The sequence below is a fragment of the Heloderma suspectum genome, chromosome 2 (genome assembly GCF_057233095.1).
Source record: "Heloderma suspectum isolate Gila_16-S chromosome 2, 16-S_ref, whole genome shotgun sequence".
NCBI classification, from domain to species: Eukaryota; Metazoa; Chordata; class Lepidosauria; order Squamata; family Helodermatidae; genus Heloderma; species Heloderma suspectum.
Genome location: NC_139459.1, coordinates 292,791,104 through 292,813,047, shown reverse-complemented (window position 1 = coordinate 292,813,047; position 21,944 = coordinate 292,791,104). Strand labels below are relative to the sequence as shown.

Sequence of the window (21,944 nt, the reverse complement as noted above, 5' to 3'; positions counted from 1 at the left end):
ATACTTACATGGCCTTTTCTGCATTTCGAGCCTAAAAAAGAGAGGGGGAAAAAGGAGGATTTTAAAAGAATTTAATACCAGTAAAATGCAGTCTGATGAATATTATGCAAGGATAACTATAGAAGCCTGACAAATCAACATGATAATGGGGTCAGAGCTTCCTCTTAGCACAATATTATTCTATATAAATTGTCCAGTGCCACAACATGTAGGCCATAATGTCACATATGCTCAGTTGGGTTGCAGGCAGCTATAGCTTTCTATTCACTTTATGCAAAACAACCAACAACAATGGTTCAATCCAGACTTAGTCATAAAGTCAATCCATTGATTTCAGGTAGTTATGATTAACTAAATCCAATGGCAAGGCCTGGCGTGCTATGGTCCATGGGGTCACAAAGAGTTGGACACGACTGAACAACAACAACAACAACAAAAGTCCAATGGGTCTACTCTGAGTATGACTACCTCTAGATCCAATGCAAATACCTTCCTTCTATCAGTAACAAGTAGCTGCCACGGTCTCATAAGAAAAAGAAGGGAGCCAGTCAATTGTTTTGAAAAATATGAAGCACAAAAAGTATTGTTTTTACCATAAATGAAGTACAGATCATGCACCCAGGCTGCTGACAAGTTCAATGAGCAGTTGAAGAATGTGGACACATGAATGTATGTTTTACCGTGGGAAAGCACCACAAAGCACTATAAAGCACATACACTAGCGAGTTTGGACACCACGTCCAACTCTTAGCAGTGCCAGTACAACTTCCTGGCAGTGGTTCTGGAGAAATGCATTTGGCCAGCCAAGGTTGACATATTGGTTTGAGTTTGAAGAGTTTTATTATTGCTCTGGCTGTTCACAGTAACATCACTTTAGACTTGAAAGTGGGGACAAAAATCTCTGAAAGGGATCCCTGTGTACCTAATGGCAACTTGGGTTACCGTTGTGGCAGCCAATTCATTGCCTTTAATTCCAGGATGTCTAGGAATCCAACAAAACATAACATGATGGTGTACAGAAGTAGGAGTCTTTCACCGGGAAAAAGAGGACAGAAAGCAATCGGTAGATAATAGAAGGCTAGCAACTGATAGCAGGAGTCAGTATATAAAAACCAGGAGGCCAGAAATGTAATATAATTCAAGGCCAGTGAACTGCAGACATCTCCAATAAAGATAATTGTTTCCGTTATGAGTTCTCTTGCTGCGGTGTAGCGATAAAGATTGAATGTTGCTCCCACGTGGTCTTGGCTCCAGAACAGAAGCAGCAGAACCAATATCTGTGTTCCAGACAAACAGTGAGAGAGAAAATGCCATGCAAAGACCAAAATGCCATGAAAAGTTATAGGCAAGTTACCAAGGGTGCACAATCATAGACCCACATGAAACATGGTGCCAGGGATACTGGCTATTGCTGATGTTTAACAGCACTAGTTATATTTTCATTTAAAGTTTATAGCTGCAATTCTCTACACAAGCTGCTGAAAACCCACTAACTTCAGTGGGATGCAAGCAGGCTAATTGTGTGTAGAACTGCAGTCTTGGGGAATGTGTGTATCAGGATGACCTCAGCCAGGTGATGTAACATTTATGACTTACTGTATGACCTGCTCACCATGTATGCAGCCAAGAAACTCCCAGTGACACTGTCGTGTTTCTAGTCATGCTGTTTCCTTCAGCCTCCCACCCTGAATATTTTTGCACATGGATCTCTTTGTATATTTAGCAGCCCTCCACAAGTTATTTGAGCCAGTCTACACACACCCATCAGATTTCATTCAAAATCTATGGGGAAGAACAAAAAAAAAACTGGCTCTAAAGCAGCCAGTTCGCTGCTTGGTTACTTTATATTCTGAAACTAAAGCAGCAATTGTCTCCTTAAAACATTTCAACAACATATGTTCCATATTTCCAATAGCAGGAACTCTGTAAGCACATTCAGCTGAACATGCTTACAAGCTCTCTTCAGTCCTGTTGTGCTCAACATGCAACCATCTATTTGAGTACCAGCTATGTGGGAACGCTGGAGATGTGGCTTACATGTGTGCCCACATCCCCCTCCACTTTGGCCCAATATGCGAGCAGGGGAATACCTGCATAGCGCTGATGATAGCAATAGAAGTTTATGCTATAAGAAGTGTTAATTTTCAAGTTACTGTAAGAATCTTAGTTGTTTTTGCAGCAACAGCCAAACACAGCTGCACCTCTGGAAATAATTAAATTTGAATGAGACTTCTGTTGTATGCTCTAAGTATATAATATGCTTAGGGCACAATCCTAAGCAAGTTTAGACAGAGAAAAGGCCTACAACGCCCAGCATGCCCCAGCCAGCATGGGGCATGCTGGGCGTTGTAGGCCTTTTCTCTGTCTAAACATGCATAGGATTGCAGCCTTAGGGCGCAATCCTATCCAGATAGTCTGCTGTCTCGGAACTCGGAGGTTGCCGAGTATCCAATGCAGGGTGGGAGGGGAGCAGCGGCTTCAGACTCCATCCACCCTGCATTTCTACTAGACAGAGTCTAGCAGCAGTGCCTCAGAGGGGGAGGGAAGGAGGCTGGGGTGGCCATAGGAAACAGCGTAAGGCAACTGCCCCACTCTCCGCCCCTCACCTGGGAACTCCCCCCTTCCTGTGCTGTTTTTCAAGCATGGAGAGGTAGGTGGCAGTTTTCTCCACACCAACTACAAGTGGGATATGGAGGGGGTGGGGAGAACAGTTTCCTGGCTCCGAGCTTGAAGCCAGGAAGCCAAACTACCCCATGCCCCCCTAGATGCTGTCTGCTCTCCCCACTGCTTATTTAAGCAAAAACTAAGCAAATAAAGACAGCTGTGCTTCTAACACATTTACATGGCAGAAAATCCACACCTATTGAACTTCTGCCTGTCATTTTTATTTAAAATATTAGTTTGCCTTTCCACTGCATTTGTAGCAGTCACTGTGGTTTGCAACAGTTAAAAAAAAAAAACAACTATGAAGAAAATCAATCAGAAATTGAACTTTTGACGTGAAAAGCATGTGAATTCTGCCAGGGTAAAGAAGAGGGGGAACACCTCTCTTATGAAATAACCTGAGCTTTTTATTTATTTCGTATCCAGATCAAACTTTGCTCTGCCAAAATGTAGCCACCACCACAGCTTTGTCATTAGCTTGTTGCTGCAGATCGTCAACAGTATAAGACTCTGACAGTAATCGACAGACCATCAGATGCGCTGGGTCTTGGATTTCTCCACATTCACATAATGTATTGTCGTCAGCCAGCAGCCCCCACTTAAATAAATTCGTCTTACACCTTGGTACCCCTACCCTCATCCTGTTCACTGTCCTCCACACTATGTAAGGGAGAGCTAAAGCTGAGCTAAAGGAAAAGGAAAGAACACCACTCTTCCAAAGCCATTTCGGGAAGCCATGCTGGAAGTTGTAGGGCCTTTTTCTGTCTAAACATGCATAGGATTGTGCCCTTCGTGAGCATCGTGCTGAGGAGGGATTTTAACCCTGAGTCCAGGGAAGCCTTCCCAACCTGGTACTCTCTAGAGCTGCTGAGCTACAACACCTAGCATCCCCAGCCAGCATGGCCAATGGGGGATGCTAGGAGTTGTAATCCAGCACCTCTTTGTTGTTGTTCAGTCGTTCAGTCGTGTCCGACTCTTCGTGACCCCATGGACCATAGCACGCCAGGCCTTCCTGTCCTGCGCTCTCTCCCGGAGTGTGCTCAAGTCCATGTTCATTGCATCGGTGATGCTATCTAGCCATCTCATCCTCTTCCGCCCCCTTCTCCTTTTGCCTTCAGTCTTTCCCAGCATCAGGGTCTTTCCCAGACCATGTTGGGGAAGGCTGGCCGAGGGCTCCCGCAATCAAGGCTAACAAACCGGGATGCCACAGCGTTCCCTCCCCTGGCCTTAGCACGGGCCGATCAGGTGTCCAAGGCAGGCGAGCACCAGCAGGCTTGGCTCGGCCACGAGGGCCCGGGGCCAGCGCGAAGCTCGCCCTCCTGCCCACTCACCATAGCGGCAGCCTCCGCGGAACGCGCCTGCACGCCCAATTCGTCGGTGCAACCGGAAATGTTCCCTCGAAGAAAAATACTCCGGAAGTGACTTGCCTAAAAGCGATGGCAAAGAAGGTGCTGCAGTCTTAACGCTTCTCCAGCACCACTTCCGGGCCCCGCTACGTTTACGCTTCCATGTGCGGGGCAAACGCGCTGGACATATGTAGACATTTACGTAAAAAACCTCAAATAGAGCAGACGGGGTTAGAGGCTTCATTATACTGCAGTTCACTCCAACGTCCACAAACTGACTGGTTTCTCATTTCTGGGAGGGTTCGCATCTGTTTCTGGCACAGCTTTTAAATGCTTTATCACTCCTTCTAAAAGTGAGTGAGCCCTCAGCTGGTTGAAAGCCCACTATTGCAGCCGAAACGAGGCTACTGAGAAGGAAGAGGACGGTCCTGGCATGCTAGGGGTTTGCTGAAGTACTGCACATAATGGGGCGGAGGGGGAATTCGGAAGAAATTCGGGAAAATTCAAGAACAAATTGGGGCAACCCTTCCCCAAATAGCCCGGTAAGAACTCGGGCATGCTCAGTGGACACAGAATGGGGGACGGGGGGGGGGCACAGAAAAGGGAGGAATGAATAGAGGGTCCTCGAGGACTAGTTAAAACACGGACTGGGAGCATCCCACTGCAGTGTTTTGTTCCTGGTCCCACACTTGGAAGAAGCAAAAACTCAAGGGATGGAGATGCAGCTATGGAAAAGGTTTTGCTTGTTGAATTTCAACCAATCGTCTAGGTTTAAGAAAGTGCTTTGAAGAATATCATGACTGTCCTCTACAGATACCAGAAAGTGTGCGACGTAATTAGAGATCGGGGGCGGGGGGCGGGGTGCCTTTAAAGGCTGAGTGATGAGCAGAAATTCAATGTTCATCACACAGCCCTACAGCCCCATCCCTTGCACCCGCTTATAAAATTATCAGGCTGAGATCTTGTACCCACTTATAATTACATTTATATCCCGCCTTGTTTCCTCTTGTGAGCATTCCAAGGCAGCTTACATGATCCTCCTCCTCCTCTCTATTTTATCCTCACAACAACCCTGTGAAGTAGGTCAGGCTGAGAATCAGTGACTGGCCGGAAGTCACCCAGCGAGCTTCACAGGGGAGTGGGGACTAGAACCCAGGTCTCCCGAGTCCCAGTGCAGCACTCTAACTACTACACGACACTGGCTTATCGGGGAATAAGCCCCATTGAACTCAGTGGGACTTCTGCACAGACGTGTATAGGTTTGCACTGTCACTCACTTCCGTTCTTTTGACAGAGTGCAGGTAGGTGTCAAACACATGCCTTACAGAGCTGTCCTGTGCAGGTTTACTCTCAGATAAACATGCATAGAACTGCAGCCTTCATCTCTGAAATGAACAGACTGTTTAGCAGCCTCCTTTTCCGTTTCTGTCAAAGCACATGAACGTCCCCCTCTTGGCAAATCGCATAATCTAAATAAGGAGAAAGGTTTTAATTTTTTTCAGACATGTAACATCCTTGTTGATTTTATTTTATTAATTTCAAGCTTTTGTTCAAGATCAAGGAGTGCATTGTTAATCCCCCCCCCCCATTTTATCCTCATGACAACTGTGTGAGGTGAGTTAGCCTGAGAGATAGTGGCTGGTCAAGGTCACCTTGGGTGCTTCAAGATTGAACTTGTGTCTCTCTGGGCCTCCTAGGCCATTTCTAACCACTACACCAGGGGCAGGCAGAAGACAGTTCAGGATCTACAATCGGTATATGTCCAAGTGATTTCTAGTAGATTAGCAAGGGTTCTAACTTCCAGTCTTTTAACATTAGTAACAACAAAAAGCTGTAATCTCCACACTCCTAAATTAGGCTGCTGAAATCAAGATAGTTGGGCGGGGGGGGGGGGAGAAACAGGAGTAGACTTACATGTGAAAGGATGTGCAAGCTCGTTCTGATACTGAAAACAAATTCCTTAGCTCAGAACATGCTCAGAAGCACTTTGCTCTACAATTGTACATCCACTTACTTGAGCCACTATTTTGCACCTCAAACACCAAAGTCTTGTGACACCTTAAAGACTAACGGATTTATTGTGGCATGAACTTTCGTGGACTATAGCCATGAAATATACAGCTGCTGAAGTGGTCTAGAGTCCACAAAAGCTTATGCCAGAATAAATCCGTTAGTCCTTAAGGTGCCGCTAGACCCTTCGTTAAATTTTATTCTTAATCCAAGCATGACAAAATGGAGGGCTGTGCTGTGCATGCATCTGTGGCCATCTGCCCTCGCTCACCTAAAGCCAGGAAATCCAACTTCGATACCTTCTTCCTTCCAGAGGACCCAATTGGTTTTGTTTTTCAGTTTCAAATCACTCGACGGTTATTTTTAACTGAAACAGCCCATGCTAAAGATTTTTCCTATGCATCAGCTCCACAAACATTTACTTCCTTCTGCCATCTGATGGATGTACATTATAACTACAGGAGTGGGAGAGCCAATCCCAAAAGAGTGATATTCCTTATGCTGGCTTCTAGGAGCATATCTAAACAAGCTGTATATAAACATACATCCTAACCCCCTTTCTGTTTAACGACGCATTTTGAATGAAATGATCATAACCATGTTTACTCACAAGCCCCACCGAGTTCACAATTCTGACAGTTGTGTATCCTGCTAGTATGCAGTTAGGCATATCTATGGCCAATGAAATCAATTAAGGATTGCAAATATAACTCTGTAAACATTCATGATTTTTAGTATTTCTGAAAGTCTAGCATGTAATATGTCAAACTGCAGTTCTGAATAGTTTATGATGGAACTGTTTTCCTACATTACGAAGCCCTTTTTCCACCCCCTTAGGACCCAATCCTATGCATGTTTAGACAGAAAAAAATCCTACATGGCTGGCTGAGTGATTCTGGAACGTATAGGACTTTTCTTCTGTCTAAACGTGCATAGGGTTGTGCCCCTAAGGGCACAATCTTATGGCTGCTAGTCTGCGCAGAACAACTAGCGCACTCATAGGCCACGCAGAATGGCCCCGCACTCCGTGATCGGAAAAGGAGCACGGAGCGGCAAAAATGGGGTGTTCCTGGGGGCGTGCCAGGGCGAGCAACTCAGAAATGCCGGTACAACACATCCAATGTGTTGTCCGGCCGCCGCTCCCCTGCTCTGACTTCCTGCAGCTAGACAGCCGAAATTGGCTGTCTAGCCGCAAATGCAGGGTGGCTGAAATGTGGAGGGGACTATCCCCCCATGCTTCTCCTGCCCTGCACTGGATAGGCGGTTACCTCTGTGTTCAGAGGCAGTCACCTATCCCGGCAGGATTGGTCCCTCCAAGTGTAATGTTTAAACATTGCGTGAAACCTTATGCATCTTTACTCATAAGGATGATTATAAGTGGAGATGTCTCATGCTAAAGGTGCCTGCAAATCAGAAAGCTCCAAATGGCTCAGACAAGTTCAAGTCAGCATAGGAAAATATTGGATTCTCATGTAGCTTAACCAGAAATAGATCTGTTGTGTTTTTTCTGATGGAAATTTCCTCTGATGGGGTCCATTTCCTAAACAACGGTAGGTGTTTTACCAATGCACTATACTTTTCTAGTGAATTGCAAAGGATCATAGGAACAGTATAACAGCAACAAAGGTGTACACACCAATGGCAAGCATACATGGAAATAACCATGAAATCTGTAGATACACACAGAAAATAAATGAGAGGGACACAGTGCTAGCCTTTGTACCAATATGCTTGATTTATGATTACTACTAAAATACCAGTAAATCAGCCCTCCCCAACCTGATACCCTCAAGGGATGCTGGGAGTTGTAGTCCAACATATCTGGAGAGCACCAGCTTGGGGAAGGCTGCAGTAAACCGTCTGTCAACCCAGCCAATGGGCATAGTAATAATGTATGAGTACAACTTATGTATTCTTGAATATACACGCACATTTGTGATGGCTCTGCCCAAGATCTGCCCTAACCCATTGCTCCCAGCCTAGGACACCTATTAGTATCACCTGGGAATCTTTCAGTAGCTTCTTTGTGGCTGTTAGGTTGGCTGTGACACCGTTTGTTGAAAGAGTTTAAGAACCCCGTGTGACAATTTACACAATTGGTTCCACCCAGCTGCAAAAATCACTATGGTCCTTGTTTATTGATCAGCTTCGATTATGGCTGTTGGAACACACCTGTGTAACATACTGGGAACACACTACTGGGAAACCACCCTGGTCTCCTGCACTTTTGGCAGGATTCCAATCTATTTTGGGGAGCATGGCAAACTTTGGAATTCCATAGCCACCCAAGGCCCGGTATCTTGGACAAGCAACGGTAGACCCTGTTGCCCCTTGCAAGCCTAGATAGAGCCGAGGCAGCCCAGAATGCCGTTGTTCTACCACCCCACTCCGTCTTTTTGCCTGGACTCTCCAGTCTAGCTGCCTAGGTTCTCGCCTTGCCAAGGCAAAGGACCCACTGGAACCTTGTTTTCACAACTATATCCTATTTTCAGAAGGGCCTTCATCTATATACTGTAGCCTCCTACTCTGCACCTTTTCTATTGTATTTGTAGTAGCTGTAGGTAACCATCTCACCACCCCCTTTTGCTATTGTAACTGTGCACCAGAACTAGCTTGGTCACACTGTCCAATTAAAGTGTCCATGAAATCTTGCTCTCACCCACTTTCACAAGCTCACCCCAAACCTTTCTTTTCCTCCCCTAGTTTTACAGCTCGTTTCCCTAGCCCTGACCTTCTCACTGCCCCTGTAGTCAAGCTTAGACATTACATGCATATCCACAGCCTATTTCACATAAATGTTTATCCATACGTCTTCGCCAAGGTAAAAAATACAATCTTCCTAACTAGTGTACTTTCTTACCTCAATACCCCCAAATAATCAGGAAAGTCTGTTAGATACATTATTTCTTTAAAGAGCTGTTGGTAGCATATGCCAGTATACATACTTAAGTGAACTTATGCTCTGATTGGAGATTCTTAGAAGTCTTCATGCTCCCATGTTTGTGCCTTTCAAATACAATACCGGTAGTGATTTGGAGCAGATAAAAGTAGCGAGAGCTTAAATATGGCAGAGATCTATCCTTTACAAGATGTATCCTTCTGCTCTGAGCTTAGTAAATGCCACTAGCTCAAACACCCCTTCCCATTTTCTTTTGTTTGACAGGGGTTGACTCCCAACAGTAAAGTGAGAGGGGCCTGCATAAGCAGCAGGTGCTGTGTAAAGCAAACGATATTCTCTAAAAGGTGCACTTGCCTACATCTTCCAGTTCTGACTTCGATACCCAAGAACTCCAAAAGGCTGCACCAGCCTGCACCCACCCACCAGGGGAAAATCTTCCATGTAGGCTCCTGCTTGATGAGCTCAGCAGGTTCCATTTTTGTCCCTCTAGGAAGATCTGAGCACACAAGAAGCAAAGCTTTCCTCCCTGCTGGCACTCCCATTATGAAGCTTCATTCTTCTGATATTAGTGGTCTTTGTTTACAATATGCATTCAAGAGCTAATTGCTGCTGTTGGGGTATTTACAAGTTCTACGTGGTTTTGCTTTTGCGTGACTGTGATATTAATGTAGACCTTTATTGGCTTGATGTAAGTCACTGTTGCTACCAGAGGCTAAAGAGGCAAGCAATGCTCCTCAAATGGCTGCCTAGTTGCCCCTTCATTGCTGGACCTGTGGTTACTTGAAGGAAAAGTACTTTCCACATGACTGTCTCACACACACACGTGCACACATACACTTTGCTCCTTCCATACCCCCAATATTCTTTTCAATGCCACTACTGGGGAGACAAGATTTAGAAGTACGATGTGGCCTACTTGTCCTGGGTTCTGCCGTACAGCTTACTTGCCAACATCTTTAGGAAAAGTCAATAGCCTCCCCTATCATACTGCAGTGCTCAGTCTATGCAGAGAAAAAAGAATGCAAATAGTGCTGCTGAAGTGATGTATTTGACAATTCTACAGTTTAAATGATACAGGAATTAACTTTGTATAATACATTTGTGGTACAACAGTCAAGGTTCAGCTTTTATTCTTCCATATTTGCCTCTGTAATGTTCTTTTGCATTATGTACCTGAAAAATAAACCCCAAACAAAAAACTTCAGCCAAGCTCCCCTTCCTCCTCCAGCTTTATTGATAGTTTAAAATTACATTTCTATATTCTAGGACTTCAATTGCTTTTACCATCTGACTTTAAAAACTGATTACAAGCAAATGAAACTCAACAGTTGTCTAAGTGATATAGTATACAAAAATAACATCTTGATTTCTGTGAAAATGCATTTCTTTGCAAGTCCTGAATAGCTCCAAATTGTGTATGCTCTAAGCACTGATGTTCTGGGTTTGATTTAGTTTGAAATATTTATTGTTTCCCATTACCTTGTTATCTCATATTAGACATTCATTTATTGTTTCACTGTTACTTCAGTTCTCGATTTCTCCCTCACTCTCATAGCCATTAACAGGCATGTGCATTGTTTTGTTCATCCCACTTAGCTATATGCTCTAGGTAAGGCCTGATACAGATACTCGGTGTTATTACTGTTACTGAGGTCAGACAATCCAAGGCCATTATTGTAATAAAATTAGTTACTGTGGAAGTTCTGACACTTCCAGTTTGTTTTCCTCCTGCATACGATCACTTCCATGGAACCCAGGGAGGCTTTGCTGGTCTGACTTAACTCTTTCCACTCATCCATCCCTATTCACCAGTGGCACGGAAAGGGGGTTCTTTAACAAAGCATTATACATAACACCTCTACCAAACTAAACATAAACATTTTTGTAGTTAAATGCAGAAAGTCGATTTTTCCACCCCTTTCCTCCTTTTACACGGCAAGTAAAGCTCACTGGCCTGGGAATAGCCTCTATCTGCCAACCTTTGGCCAGTGAAGAGGATTCAGAGAAAAATAATACAACCATCAATCAGAAAAAGGAGGGGCGACAAAGGAAAACAGTTAAGCTGTAGCCTCAATTGTGCATTCCCGTGCAAGGTGTCCTGACTCGCCACAACGATAGCAGTTGACTTCGCTAGTCTTGCTGCAGTTGATGGCTACATGGCCAGTTTCACCACACCTGAAACAGACAAATAGAACTTTAGCCCACTCACAAAGTACATACATAGAAACACTGAAGTCTAATATTTGGGATCTTGCAGATAAGATTCCAATGTACTGTGGATTTTAGCTTATTGCCAGGCACAGAATAAACCTATCCCATCCTTACAGGCCATACACATACTGAAGCCTAGAGAACAGCATAAGAACTTTGAAATTCACAGAAGTGTGCTCTGAGTTATTAGCAAACTGGCAAGGACACAAGATCACTAAACAAACGTCTAATAAAAGCCCCCCAGAATAATTTCATGGGACACGGATAGAAACAACATATTGCAAGACTATAGAAACTGTTGCAGAATAGACCAGAAAAATCCTATTGTTAACCAAGTGTGCATATTTTTGTTATGACATACAATTCGTAGATCAGGGGCTGGGGAACCTGTAGCCCTCCAGGTGCTGTTAGATTGTAACTCCCTCATCCCTGTAGTCATGCTGGCTGGGGTTGAAGGGTGTTGGAGTCCAACAACTTCTGGAAGGCCACAGGTTCCCCACTCATGTTGCAAATAAAATTGAAAGGCTAGTATAATGGGATTAATGTTTACATGCATTGTTTTAAGACTAGTTTTTACCTATAGCATTTCACTTTGGTGCAGTCCTTTTGGATGTGTCCAAATTCCCCACAAGAATAGCACTTTTGCTCATCTGCGTGGTCACAGTCACGAGCCAAGTGACCCGGTTTCCCACAGTTGTAGCAGCACTGCTCTCGTTCTCTCTTGGGCTCCTTGCAGTCCTTCGCAATATGGCCACCTCTACCGCAGTTATAGCAGGCTTCCACAATAAGAAAAAGGAAACAAACAAGACTATAAAACCTTGATGACACTGCAGGACATGTATGTAACGTAAGGTTTAAGTCACACAATTTGCTAGTAATATATTTGTTCTCATCTTGGCTCTCCAAAGTTTATTAATACTTACCATCCTCCTGAAGATCACAATCCTTGGCAAGATGACCAGACTCACCACAGCGGTAACAGATATCTGGGAGTGATGAAGACATAAACTGGAAGCCTGTTTAGAAAAGCAAAGCCATTTAGCGATCCAGTGGAGATATTACAGGTATGAGTTAAAAACCATATAATGGGACAAAAGATACAGCATAACACTTTATTCTTGCTCATTCTCTACAGCTGTAAATAGAAAAATATGTAGGTAAAGGTAATGCATACATTTTAAACTCATATAGAAGTTTCGGGGGGGGGTTACCTCTGCCACGGCTTCGCATTCCACGGCCACGACCAATTCCAGTAGGGCACTCTCGAGCCCAATGGCCAGTACGCCCACACTTGAAGCACTCGTTACTGCTCATTGCTGCAGTTAGGTAACCTAAGTATGAGGAAAAACAATTAGAATCATGTACTGAAGTATTCACGAAAAAGTATTTACAAGTTTGCATCAAGCGCTTAGACTTTTGTAAACCCCTATGCTTACTGCGCAAATGTAAACAGTGATTTTATTTCGCATTATGAGATTAATTAATCCAAAATTCATGACAATATATAAGATCTACAATGTTTCTGTCTAACATCTAGTTAGAAGATAAAAGGATTACAATAACTGCAGCTGCTCTGCAGTGGTCAGTTAGAAAGAAGAAATCACCAACCATTAAGTGACGACTGGAGTCATTAAATTTTTAGAACCTTCATGTTCCCGCATACAACATGCGATTGTGGGAGTTCTAGAAATGTGAACTGGAGAATCATCCAACTTAAATTACACTGACAGAAAGCTGCTATTAAATCTCAAATATTTTAAGTTATACTAACCTCTGACACCTCTCTCAAGATCATCAGCACAATTACAGTATTTGTGATGCTTTAATGCACTAATCACCCTCCAAGGAAACCAAGCATGTAGAATGACCTGAAAGTACCTCTCAGGCCTACTGACCAACATAGGCAGCCCCAAGACCTATATCCGTGTGGGGAAGTTGTAGCCTTCCAGATGTTGTTGGACTACAACTCCCATATTTCCTGACTATTGGCCATGCTGGCTGGAGTTTAAAGTCCATCATCATCTAGAGGGTCATACAACTCCACCTGACCTATATGAAAGCTCCACTGAAACATAAGCATTAGACAAGCGGTATTTGGCAGCCTGTAGACTCAGCCAAGCCCCATCCAAAGCTCTGATTCACAACTTCCTACTCCCTGTGGTATGTACTTCAGCTGCTTTTTTTTGCATGAACCAAGGCATGGGCAAAAGACTATTTATTTATTTGATTTGTACCCCGCCTTTCTACCAAAAATGGCACTCAAGGTGGCTTACAATCACTAATAAAACTTTAGATCGAACATGGAGATTAACATTAAATCCATCTGTTAGGAGTTCTTGTTATGTACCCCAGATGCTCACTGTCATTTGTCTGCCTTTGCTCAAGCACCAGTATCAAGTGAAGGGGGGCCCCTCTGTCAAAGCCTGTTTACCCTGGGAAAGAGAGTCTACAACATTTTACTTCAGCTCAATTCACTCCAACAGAGAGCTGAGTCACAAACTGACCCTTTGCTCAATTTAAGTTTTCAGGCCTGTTAAGAAATGGTTGCCCCTGAGGTAAAGCGCAAGGATCAAAATTTTAAAAAGCAACACTTGGAAGCATGAACTCAGTTCGCAATGATACACCAGAAAACATCTAGAGAAGGGTCACCTGGACTGTGATCCAATTACATCACTCATTGTATCAATACAGGAGCCACATATCACGGTAAACCAAAAGAATATGTTTTCATGATTATGCATCAGAAATACTGGTATCAACTTCAATGCTTGTTTAATGGCCTTTGTGTTGTTGTTTTTAAGAACTCTATCGACACCCTGAGCAATGAGTTCTAGTTGTTTAATGAGTTCTAGTTGTTTCCAAATTGGACAAATGAACAAATAAGAACTGACAGTTTAACACAGCACCACAGAACTAAGGTTCAAACCAAATGAGACAGCAACAGACATGGATTCAAGCAATCATATATAAAATGGGGGAGGGGGACATGACCTTTTTTTAAAGAATAAAAGGAGTGTAGGATCCTAAACCCTTCCCTTGCATGTGACTTACCTCTCGCAGTCTGCCCCCAAGTGCTTTTCTCCTAAGTAGAGCTTTGATATTGAAGGTGAGCTTAAGTGGGAGAAAAACACAACACTCATGTACCTCTTTTGCTGTAGTAGTCAGACCCCCTTCACCACCACCCCCAACATGTTATATATGATTGTTTAAATCCTCACCTGCTAGTGTCATATGTACTTTTAGCCCAAGGAACTTCAGAAGCATAACTGATACATATCTCAAGGACAGATACCCCCAGTAAGTTCCCTAATCCATTCATGTCTAAACACATCCAGATTCAGCCACTTCCAAAGCTGTTGAGCTACTTAGCCAGTAGAAAGCAAAGCAAACAGTAACAAATGCTAGCAAATAGGATCCTTTCGCTTCAATACAAGCCTTTATGAACCAAAACTTCAGAGTATAGTTTATTTCTGGCATCAGAAGACCTGAAATGTGTTTCAGTTTTAGAAGCACAACACTCTGGTTTAACTGGTTTGTGTACTTTGAGTCTCACAAAATGGTTGAATCTAGCTGTGTATCTTCTATGTCAATTACTCAAAATGGCAAACTGCATGGCTGCACTATGACTAGGCATAGGCATTTTCAAGCTTCCCTACACCCAAATAAAATCTTATTTACTACTGGTGATGATTCGTGTGTGTGGTTGTTTGAGGTTTGAATAGTCCTACTGTTTGTAAGAATCAAGTGTTTGTAACTATTCCCTTCGTGACACATTTTTAGAAATGTTTCAGTTACTTATGGTTAAATATACAGTGCAGACAACATGTCAGCACCTTGCTATCAAGTGATCTCATGCATTCTTTTTGGAACTCAAGGATATACAAGTTTACTATTTGGCAGGTAGCATAGCTGGGAAAATGTGTATGGAAACATGACCATAAGGACCAACTATAGCCAAGCTAAATGCCAGCCCCAACTAATTTCTCTGCTGTCTACTAGCTCTGCCCCACCTTTCTTCTCTTTGGTTCCTACTTCCTCCAGTACTCCTTTCAGGCCCCCATTCTGCTGCCTTCTTTGGCCCTTTCCAAATATTTGGCCCTTATTTGGTCTCTAGTTCCTACACCTCCTTACCCTCTCATTTATTCTAGTTTCTTCCCTTTCTCTCAGCACATTCAGCTACAGTCCATCTCTGTGACTATTTTTCCCTCACACATCCCCATTGGAGTGTGTATGAAAATATGACATAGATATGAAAGACCATTGTTCAAGGATTTTCCTTTCAATGTTTCCCCTCCAAAATGGATAATTAGCAGCTTCTCAAAGTTCTGCACTGTCACGCAGCTATTGTATCCATGAAGTAGCTGTACTGATGGCTGCTCCTCATTGACCTTTTCAGGCCTATTACACATAGTAATAGTTTATGTCTTGTCCAGACCACTCCTTCCTTAGTATAGAATAAAGGCAATACAGATACTACGCAAACATTTAAACTCCCAGCACCTGACTGACAGTCAGAGAGCTAGGGCTCCCAATCTTGCAAACAGCTGTGGGTTGATGGAAAAGGCATTTAAAGCACATAACTAGTCAGTTTTGCTTTATTTCCTCCCCACACATCAGGAACTACATCGGATAAGAGTGTAAGTTATATTCTTCCTAGTAGGGCATATTAACTTTCCCTCTCTCAGCTTTCCAACCAAACCTCTCCTGTATGCACTAATGAAGTGAATCAGGAGGAGAGTGCTAATAGCTGTGGATTCTGGAGACCAACAAAAGCTGGGAAAGGCTGGTGTAGACAACTGTCTCCATGGCAGAAAGGTATGAATGGCAAGCAGCTTTTATGCCTTGTAAAGCTACTGCATGTTGCCAAGACAGAAAGGACTCAACATGTTATAGGGAATATGCTACTTCTAGGGAGCCACTGTTTTTGGCTGGCCCTAGTAGTCATCCAGCAACCCTGCCTCCCTTCCAAGTTCTTTGGCACACACAGAGGACATAGGAAGGGACAGGGTCTGATTTCCAAATTTAAGCTGTGGAAGCACTCAGAATGCTTCCAGAGTGCAGTGTGAGGACTGGAAGATTGGCATCGCCCTGGTAACTGCATTTACAGCTCCTTGACCCTCTCCCACAATACCTAAGGATACAGCAAAGTATGGAATGAATATATTAGGGCTTTATAGCAGATCTCCACATACTCCTACAGAAAAGTTGTTCTAGCCACTGTTTTACTTCTGAACATTGGGAACATTTCCAATAAAGTGTATATTGGTGTTACAAAGTATTCAGAATCTTTTTTCCCCCACATGCCATCACAGTAGATTTCACCCAGATTAACAATCCTAGAATTTAATTACTGTAATTAAAATGGTCAAGACCCAGCCAGCATAGGCAGAACTGAAGAGGTCTTACAACTTTAAAATTATTTATACAGATAAGTTCCTTAACACTTCCCCAATGAGAGCTACCAAAAGGACACTACACCAGGCATTTTAACTTAGGCAACAGCCATGTTTCCAAAATGCACATTCTTAATGGCATCTGAAGGACATAGTGAATTGTCTGAAAGCACTAAATGCTACAGCACTACTAGATGCCAGGTCATTACTAAAGCTGAGCAGGTGTGGACCTGATCAGCCCCCTTGATGAGAGACCAGAATGCCCCCCCACGCCGCTACTTAGAAAGCACAAGACTTGTCAAAAGTTACTAGGACATTTGGCAAGTCAATGAGAATTCAGAATAACCAGCACCGGAAGTAATCAATTCACTTTTAGTCTAATCTAGGCTGCCAAACTTGTTGAGCAATTTTTTATACTGACATTCAACTCCATCGTTTATCTAAGCCAACCTCAAGTAACCATACTGTTAACCACACACTGACAATTGCAACACACTTGATAACTTCGACTATTGAATTTGAGTGACCATCTTTGTAATGTAGGAAACAACTATTTTCTTCACCTTTAACCTTTTACAACACACAGTTCTTTTCTATATTAAAGATGCAGCATGCCACAAAGGAATGTTTTCCAAGTGATACCTTTTGGACATCCCAAGAAGTTTTTAAAAACTAGAAAGATGACTACAAGAATTATTCTTGTTTTTTCTAACTTGATTTATCAGAACCTTCCTATATCCTTTTCTGCATGCAATTTCCCAACAGTCACTTCTGCTTTCCTATTATAATCTAACTCTTCCACTTATTTGCAGACCTTGTCAAATTTCCCAAAAATTAAATGCCTATTGCAAATCCTGTGACACCTTAGAAATCAACGAATTTGTTGAGGTATAAACTTTTGCGGGATGGCGCCTGCTTCAACAAGCTTTCATGAGTAGCATATGCTGTAAGACCAAGACACACATAAGTATGTCATCTTGTTTTCAGAGGACCTGCAGTCACCACCAAATAGATAAACAGTATATTTTAGGTAAAACACAAGAACACCCTTTCAGCCAAGATTCAATGGGACAGCTGGTGTTCAGTTCTGATCCGCCCAACTACACAGTAGGTTCCCAGTAATACCACCTTACAGTGACTCCTTCCAGGCTTCAATCTTTATCCTTTATTGTATCTTAGAAACTGACCTCTCACCAGAACAGACAACCTGCCTTATTTCAAGCCTTCCTCAGCCTACCCCTTTAAAGCCATCATTAACTCAGAACATACAAAATATTACAATAAAGTCCTTGATTGCCACCACTAGGCTTTACACTTCCAAGTTCTCTAAGCTGAGAGGTTGTATCCTAAGCTACTCTTTAAAGCAGATGAATCGCTTTTTATATTAAGGCACCGATCAATGCTTCACTCACGCCTTAAGGTTACAAACAAACGCACACGTAGTACTTGAGATCAAAGCCCAGTTTAGCCAGCGGCAGTTTAGTTTATATTCCGAGTATAGAAGGTTAGGATCGGCAAGGCTGCATTTCGCTCTTATTTCGGAGCGGAGAGTAACCACGCTCACCACTGTCAAGCTGCAACAAGGAAGCATTCGCCAATTTTTGAGCGTCACAGGCACCAATCCTGAATTACAGTGGTTCTTCTAGGGAGTTACTCAGCCGAGCACGTGGAGAACGCGGGGTGGGGGCGGAGAACGCGGTGGCGCCAGGGACACCTATTTCCCCCGAGTCCAGCTGACCCGAAACGCCGCGGAGCCTCGGCGTTGCACCTCCTCAGTCCCGAGTGTCCCCGGGCGCCCGCCTCGCCCCGCTCTTCCTCTTCGGCCGCGCTCACGTCCTACTGTTCCGGGAGGGCCTCTCCCGCGCCACACGCTCGGCCCGCGCAGAACTCCCTCTCTCGCCGCCTGAAACATCCGCGCACAGGCCCGCCGGAGGGCCCAGGCCGCAGCCATGAAGATCGGTGCTCCTCGTCACGAGTAGGGCTCGCCTGCTCCCTCCTCCCCCCCGAGCGCGGGAAGGCCCGCCGCCGCCACAGGGGGCGGGAACGAGGGGCTACCCCGACAGCCCACCTACCTGCACCGCCTCGGTCCTCTCAGAGGACGGCGGCCCCGATTGGCCTCCGCCACCGCCTTGGCTCGCCTCGCCTCGCCTCGCCTCACTCGGAAGGAAGGAAGGAGCGGGCCAAGGAGCTGGTGTGTTTTCCCGCGCAGTAGGCCGGAACGAGCCAGCGCCCTCCTTCCTGCTCGTCACCCCGCCCAAAGAAGTCCCCCCCCCCCCCGAACTCGCAGGCCAGCGCCTTCGCTCCGTTACCTTTCTCGGGCTTTCGGCTCGGTTGCTGGCCGACGCTGGACCGTCCGCGCGGCGATGGACTCTTCTCCTTCTCCCCCTCCCCTCCGCGCGCGCGCGACTCGACTCGGCGCGACCAGCCTCTCTTCCACCCGCCGCCGTTGAGTCCCTGCTGGCTGCGCCACACGCGGTTTGCACACGACCCCACGCACCCTCCCTGCCGGTCTGCGCACGGCTCCCTATCCCGATGGAGGGGCCAATAGCAGCCCGCCGATGCTTCCGCGTGGCCCGCCGACGACTGGGCTAGAAGGGGCCAATCAGCACCGTGGAAAGGGGGGAGGAGTCCGCCTACCGGAATCTCCTACGTTCATTCTTCTCTGAGGGGAGGGCTTGCGGGAGGAAGGAGGAGCGGGGACGGGAGTGCGGGAGGAGGGCGAGGGCGGGCGTCCGTCTCTCTCGCGCGCTGCCAATCATGCTTTTCCCGGAGAGGCGCGCGCGCTTGGCTGCTCACCCGCTGCCCCTTCCCCCCGGCTGATGTACCTGGACTAGCGAAGGCGACGTCCCACCGTCCGTAAGACCCGTTCGCCACATCTCCGGGTCTGTCAGAGGGTTGCGGCAGGTGCTCCATAAAAGTTGTTAAAAACATTGTCCCGACGTACAGACATGCCTCAGGCGTCTACCCGACGGTTTCCGTGTGTGTGTGTGTGTGTGTGTGTGTGTGTATCACATTCTAAATGCTCCAACTGTACGCCGTAAGGCTGCAGTCATATACACTTTTACCTGGGAGTAAATGCCATTAAACTCAGTGGGACTTGCCCCTGAATTGACATGCACGGACTTTGACGCTCCAGTCCTCCACACATTTACCTGCAAGCACGCCCCATTGAATACAGCGAACCTTCTTAGTAAAGATAACGTTGGACTGGGCTTACACAATGTAAAGTGTGGATGTCGCTGACCCCTGTTTGCAAGCGTGTGTCATACAGCTTTACTAGTGAGAACTGGGATTTGCTCTGACTCCTGGTGCAGTGAAAAATTGACGACAGCCCAAGAGTTGCTGACACATCATATATAAAACATATCTTAGACAAACCTCCTTTACCCACCGCAACTTCTCTCTCTCTCTCTTTTGGAAAGGCTGGGTGGAACAAATTAGTAACGCTGGTACACATTTAGGCCGCAATGTCATATGAATGGATGAAGGAGAATCCTGACCGCACTTAGGAGTGTTTTGAATGTTTTTACAGTGCCAGCAGCCAGTCAGCCAGATGAACAGTAAAGCCAGTTTCAAATGAAAAAGCGGCTGTTTTTGTCTTGGATGACTGGCTCCAGTAAAAACTTCCAAAATGCTTCGGGATATGTCCATGCTTCTCTCCTCCCCCCCCCCCCCCGCATGTGTATAGGGTTGTCTACAATTGTGGCCTTGGCGTGCAGAAAACAATAGTGCAGAAAAGGCCTAAGAGTTGAAAGAAACAAGCATGGGGTAGAATTCTCTTAAATTCTCACAAAAATAAAAATGTGGCTCAGCAGTTTACCAATGCATTTTAGTATTCCTTAAGTACCCTAAAGGTATACAGAGGTTTAAAACATTTGTAAATGAAATGTTTTTGTTCATTTGTTTTTAAAGCAACCTAATCTAGTGCCATTATATTTGTCTGTTGAATCTATATAAAGATAGCACACAGTTTTAGAGAGTGAGTCATGTGGGTAACATTCAGGCCTCAGGGGGCAGAAGTGATATCATTAAAATGTTTACTTAAATAGATTATCAATAAATACATTGGTTAAACCTTGTGTTACTAATTTCCACATACATTTAAATAAAAATCTAAAGACAATTTGGCTCTATTGGCTCAGCTGAGGAGTGCTGTAGTGCCTTGCATACTTTTATATACTAAAAATAGCAGTGGTCTGGTTTTAGTAGCATGTGAAACCACAAGCAGAGGGCTAGCAGCAGAATCATTAAAAGGTACGTAACTAGGGGTTTTTAAAAAATAGAACTGAGAGGAGATTAAAAAGTTATGGGTATGTCAAAGATTATGTATAGTTTGAGTTAGCAGAACTTTAATTCAATACTTATTTCTTTCACACCTTTTTAATTTTAATTTTTAAATTTATGCACCACTTTTTAAGTTATTCATAAACAAAAGCAAGTACATTCAAAAAAATAAAAAAATACTAAAACTAATCACAGGATAGCAGAACAGGAGCATTTTAACAAATCAGCTACCCAAATCACACTGAAAAAGGAATGTTTTTTAAAATCTGCTTTCAGAAGGAAAGCAAAGAATCATTAAGTACTTCCCACAGGAGGGCATTCAAAAGCTCTGGGGCTGCAAAGACCTTGATTCTTGTGGAGGCCAATCTGGGCTAGGCATAGGATGTAATCTTCAGTAGGGTGTCATTGATAGATCTTAAGGGCTGGGGGCAGGGCAGGAGTAGGTTCATGCAGAGAAGACATCCCCTGAGATAATCAGTACGCTCTTTAGGGCTTTAAAGTTCCAAACCAGCACCTTCAATTGGGCTCGAAAACAAATCATCAGCTAGTGCAGATGTCTTAATATAGCTGATATATGAGAATGCCAACTCAAATTTGTCAACAGGCAAACAGCAGCATTCTGCACAGACATTTCTCTGTCTTCAAGGGACAGCCCCATCCATGAAGGAGGAAGGGGGAGTGCACCACCGGCTCTGACCCACCCATGTTTGAACACAGAAACACCACGGAAAGAGAATCAAAGTGCAGTCCTTGCAGTAATACGACTGTTGCTGAAAAAACACTTCTGTGGGGTAAGGATTCCCCAGTGCAGTGCAAGCATCAAAAACATAGAGACCTCCCAGATCACATTGTTACTTCCCCTACTGGTGCCATACTTACTTCTAGGGCTGATGACATGGAAAGCAATCTGGGTTACCATACAGTTTACCCATGAAACTGTATGGTTTCACATCAATTACTGTGATGTGGAGTTCCAACCACAGAAAAGTGTTGTTTTGGCAGCAGCCATTTGTTGTTGTTTACTCGTACAGTCACTTCCGACTCTTCGTGACTTCATGGACCAGCCCACGCCAGAACTTCCTGTCGGCTGTTGCCACCCCCAGCTCCCCCAAGGTCGAGTTCGTCACCTCCAGAATA

At 44.5% G+C, this 21,944-nt stretch overlaps 2 protein-coding genes across 7 annotated transcripts in view; both read right to left on the bottom strand.

The window, feature by feature from the left end:
• Positions 1-10,718, bottom strand: part of ISY1 (ISY1 spliceosome associated protein) — a 30,613-nt gene extending 19,895 nt beyond the window's left edge. Inside the window, exons 1-3 of the mRNA XM_084829822.1 lie at positions 10,656-10,718; positions 3,996-4,091; positions 9-31 (exon numbers count right to left, since the gene is read on the bottom strand). Of these exons, the coding sequence (XP_084685948.1) occupies positions 9-31; positions 3,996-4,091; positions 10,656-10,718 (182 nt within the window). The remainder of the gene's footprint in view (positions 1-8; positions 32-3,995; positions 4,092-10,655) is intronic.
• CNBP (CCHC-type zinc finger nucleic acid binding protein) lies at positions 9,949-18,991 on the bottom strand. 6 transcript variants are annotated; one of them, XM_084839926.1, is made up of 6 exons: positions 18,833-18,991; positions 14,182-14,241; positions 12,342-12,461; positions 12,054-12,146; positions 11,708-11,906; positions 9,949-11,094 (listed from the first exon to the last, which is right to left on the bottom strand). In XM_084839926.1, the coding sequence occupies exons 3-6, from the start codon at positions 12,442-12,444 to the stop codon at positions 10,977-10,979; spliced, it is 513 nt and encodes a 170-aa protein (XP_084696052.1). In that variant the 5' UTR covers positions 12,445-12,461; positions 14,182-14,241; positions 18,833-18,991; the 3' UTR covers positions 9,949-10,976. The 6 variants fall into 6 exon arrangements, with proteins under 6 accessions (XP_084696052.1, XP_084696048.1, XP_084696050.1 ...); XM_084839922.1 differs by having other exon boundaries at positions 11,708-11,910; positions 12,055-12,146; XM_084839924.1 differs by lacking the exon at positions 14,182-14,241.
• Positions 18,992-21,944: the final 2,953 nt, after the last annotated feature.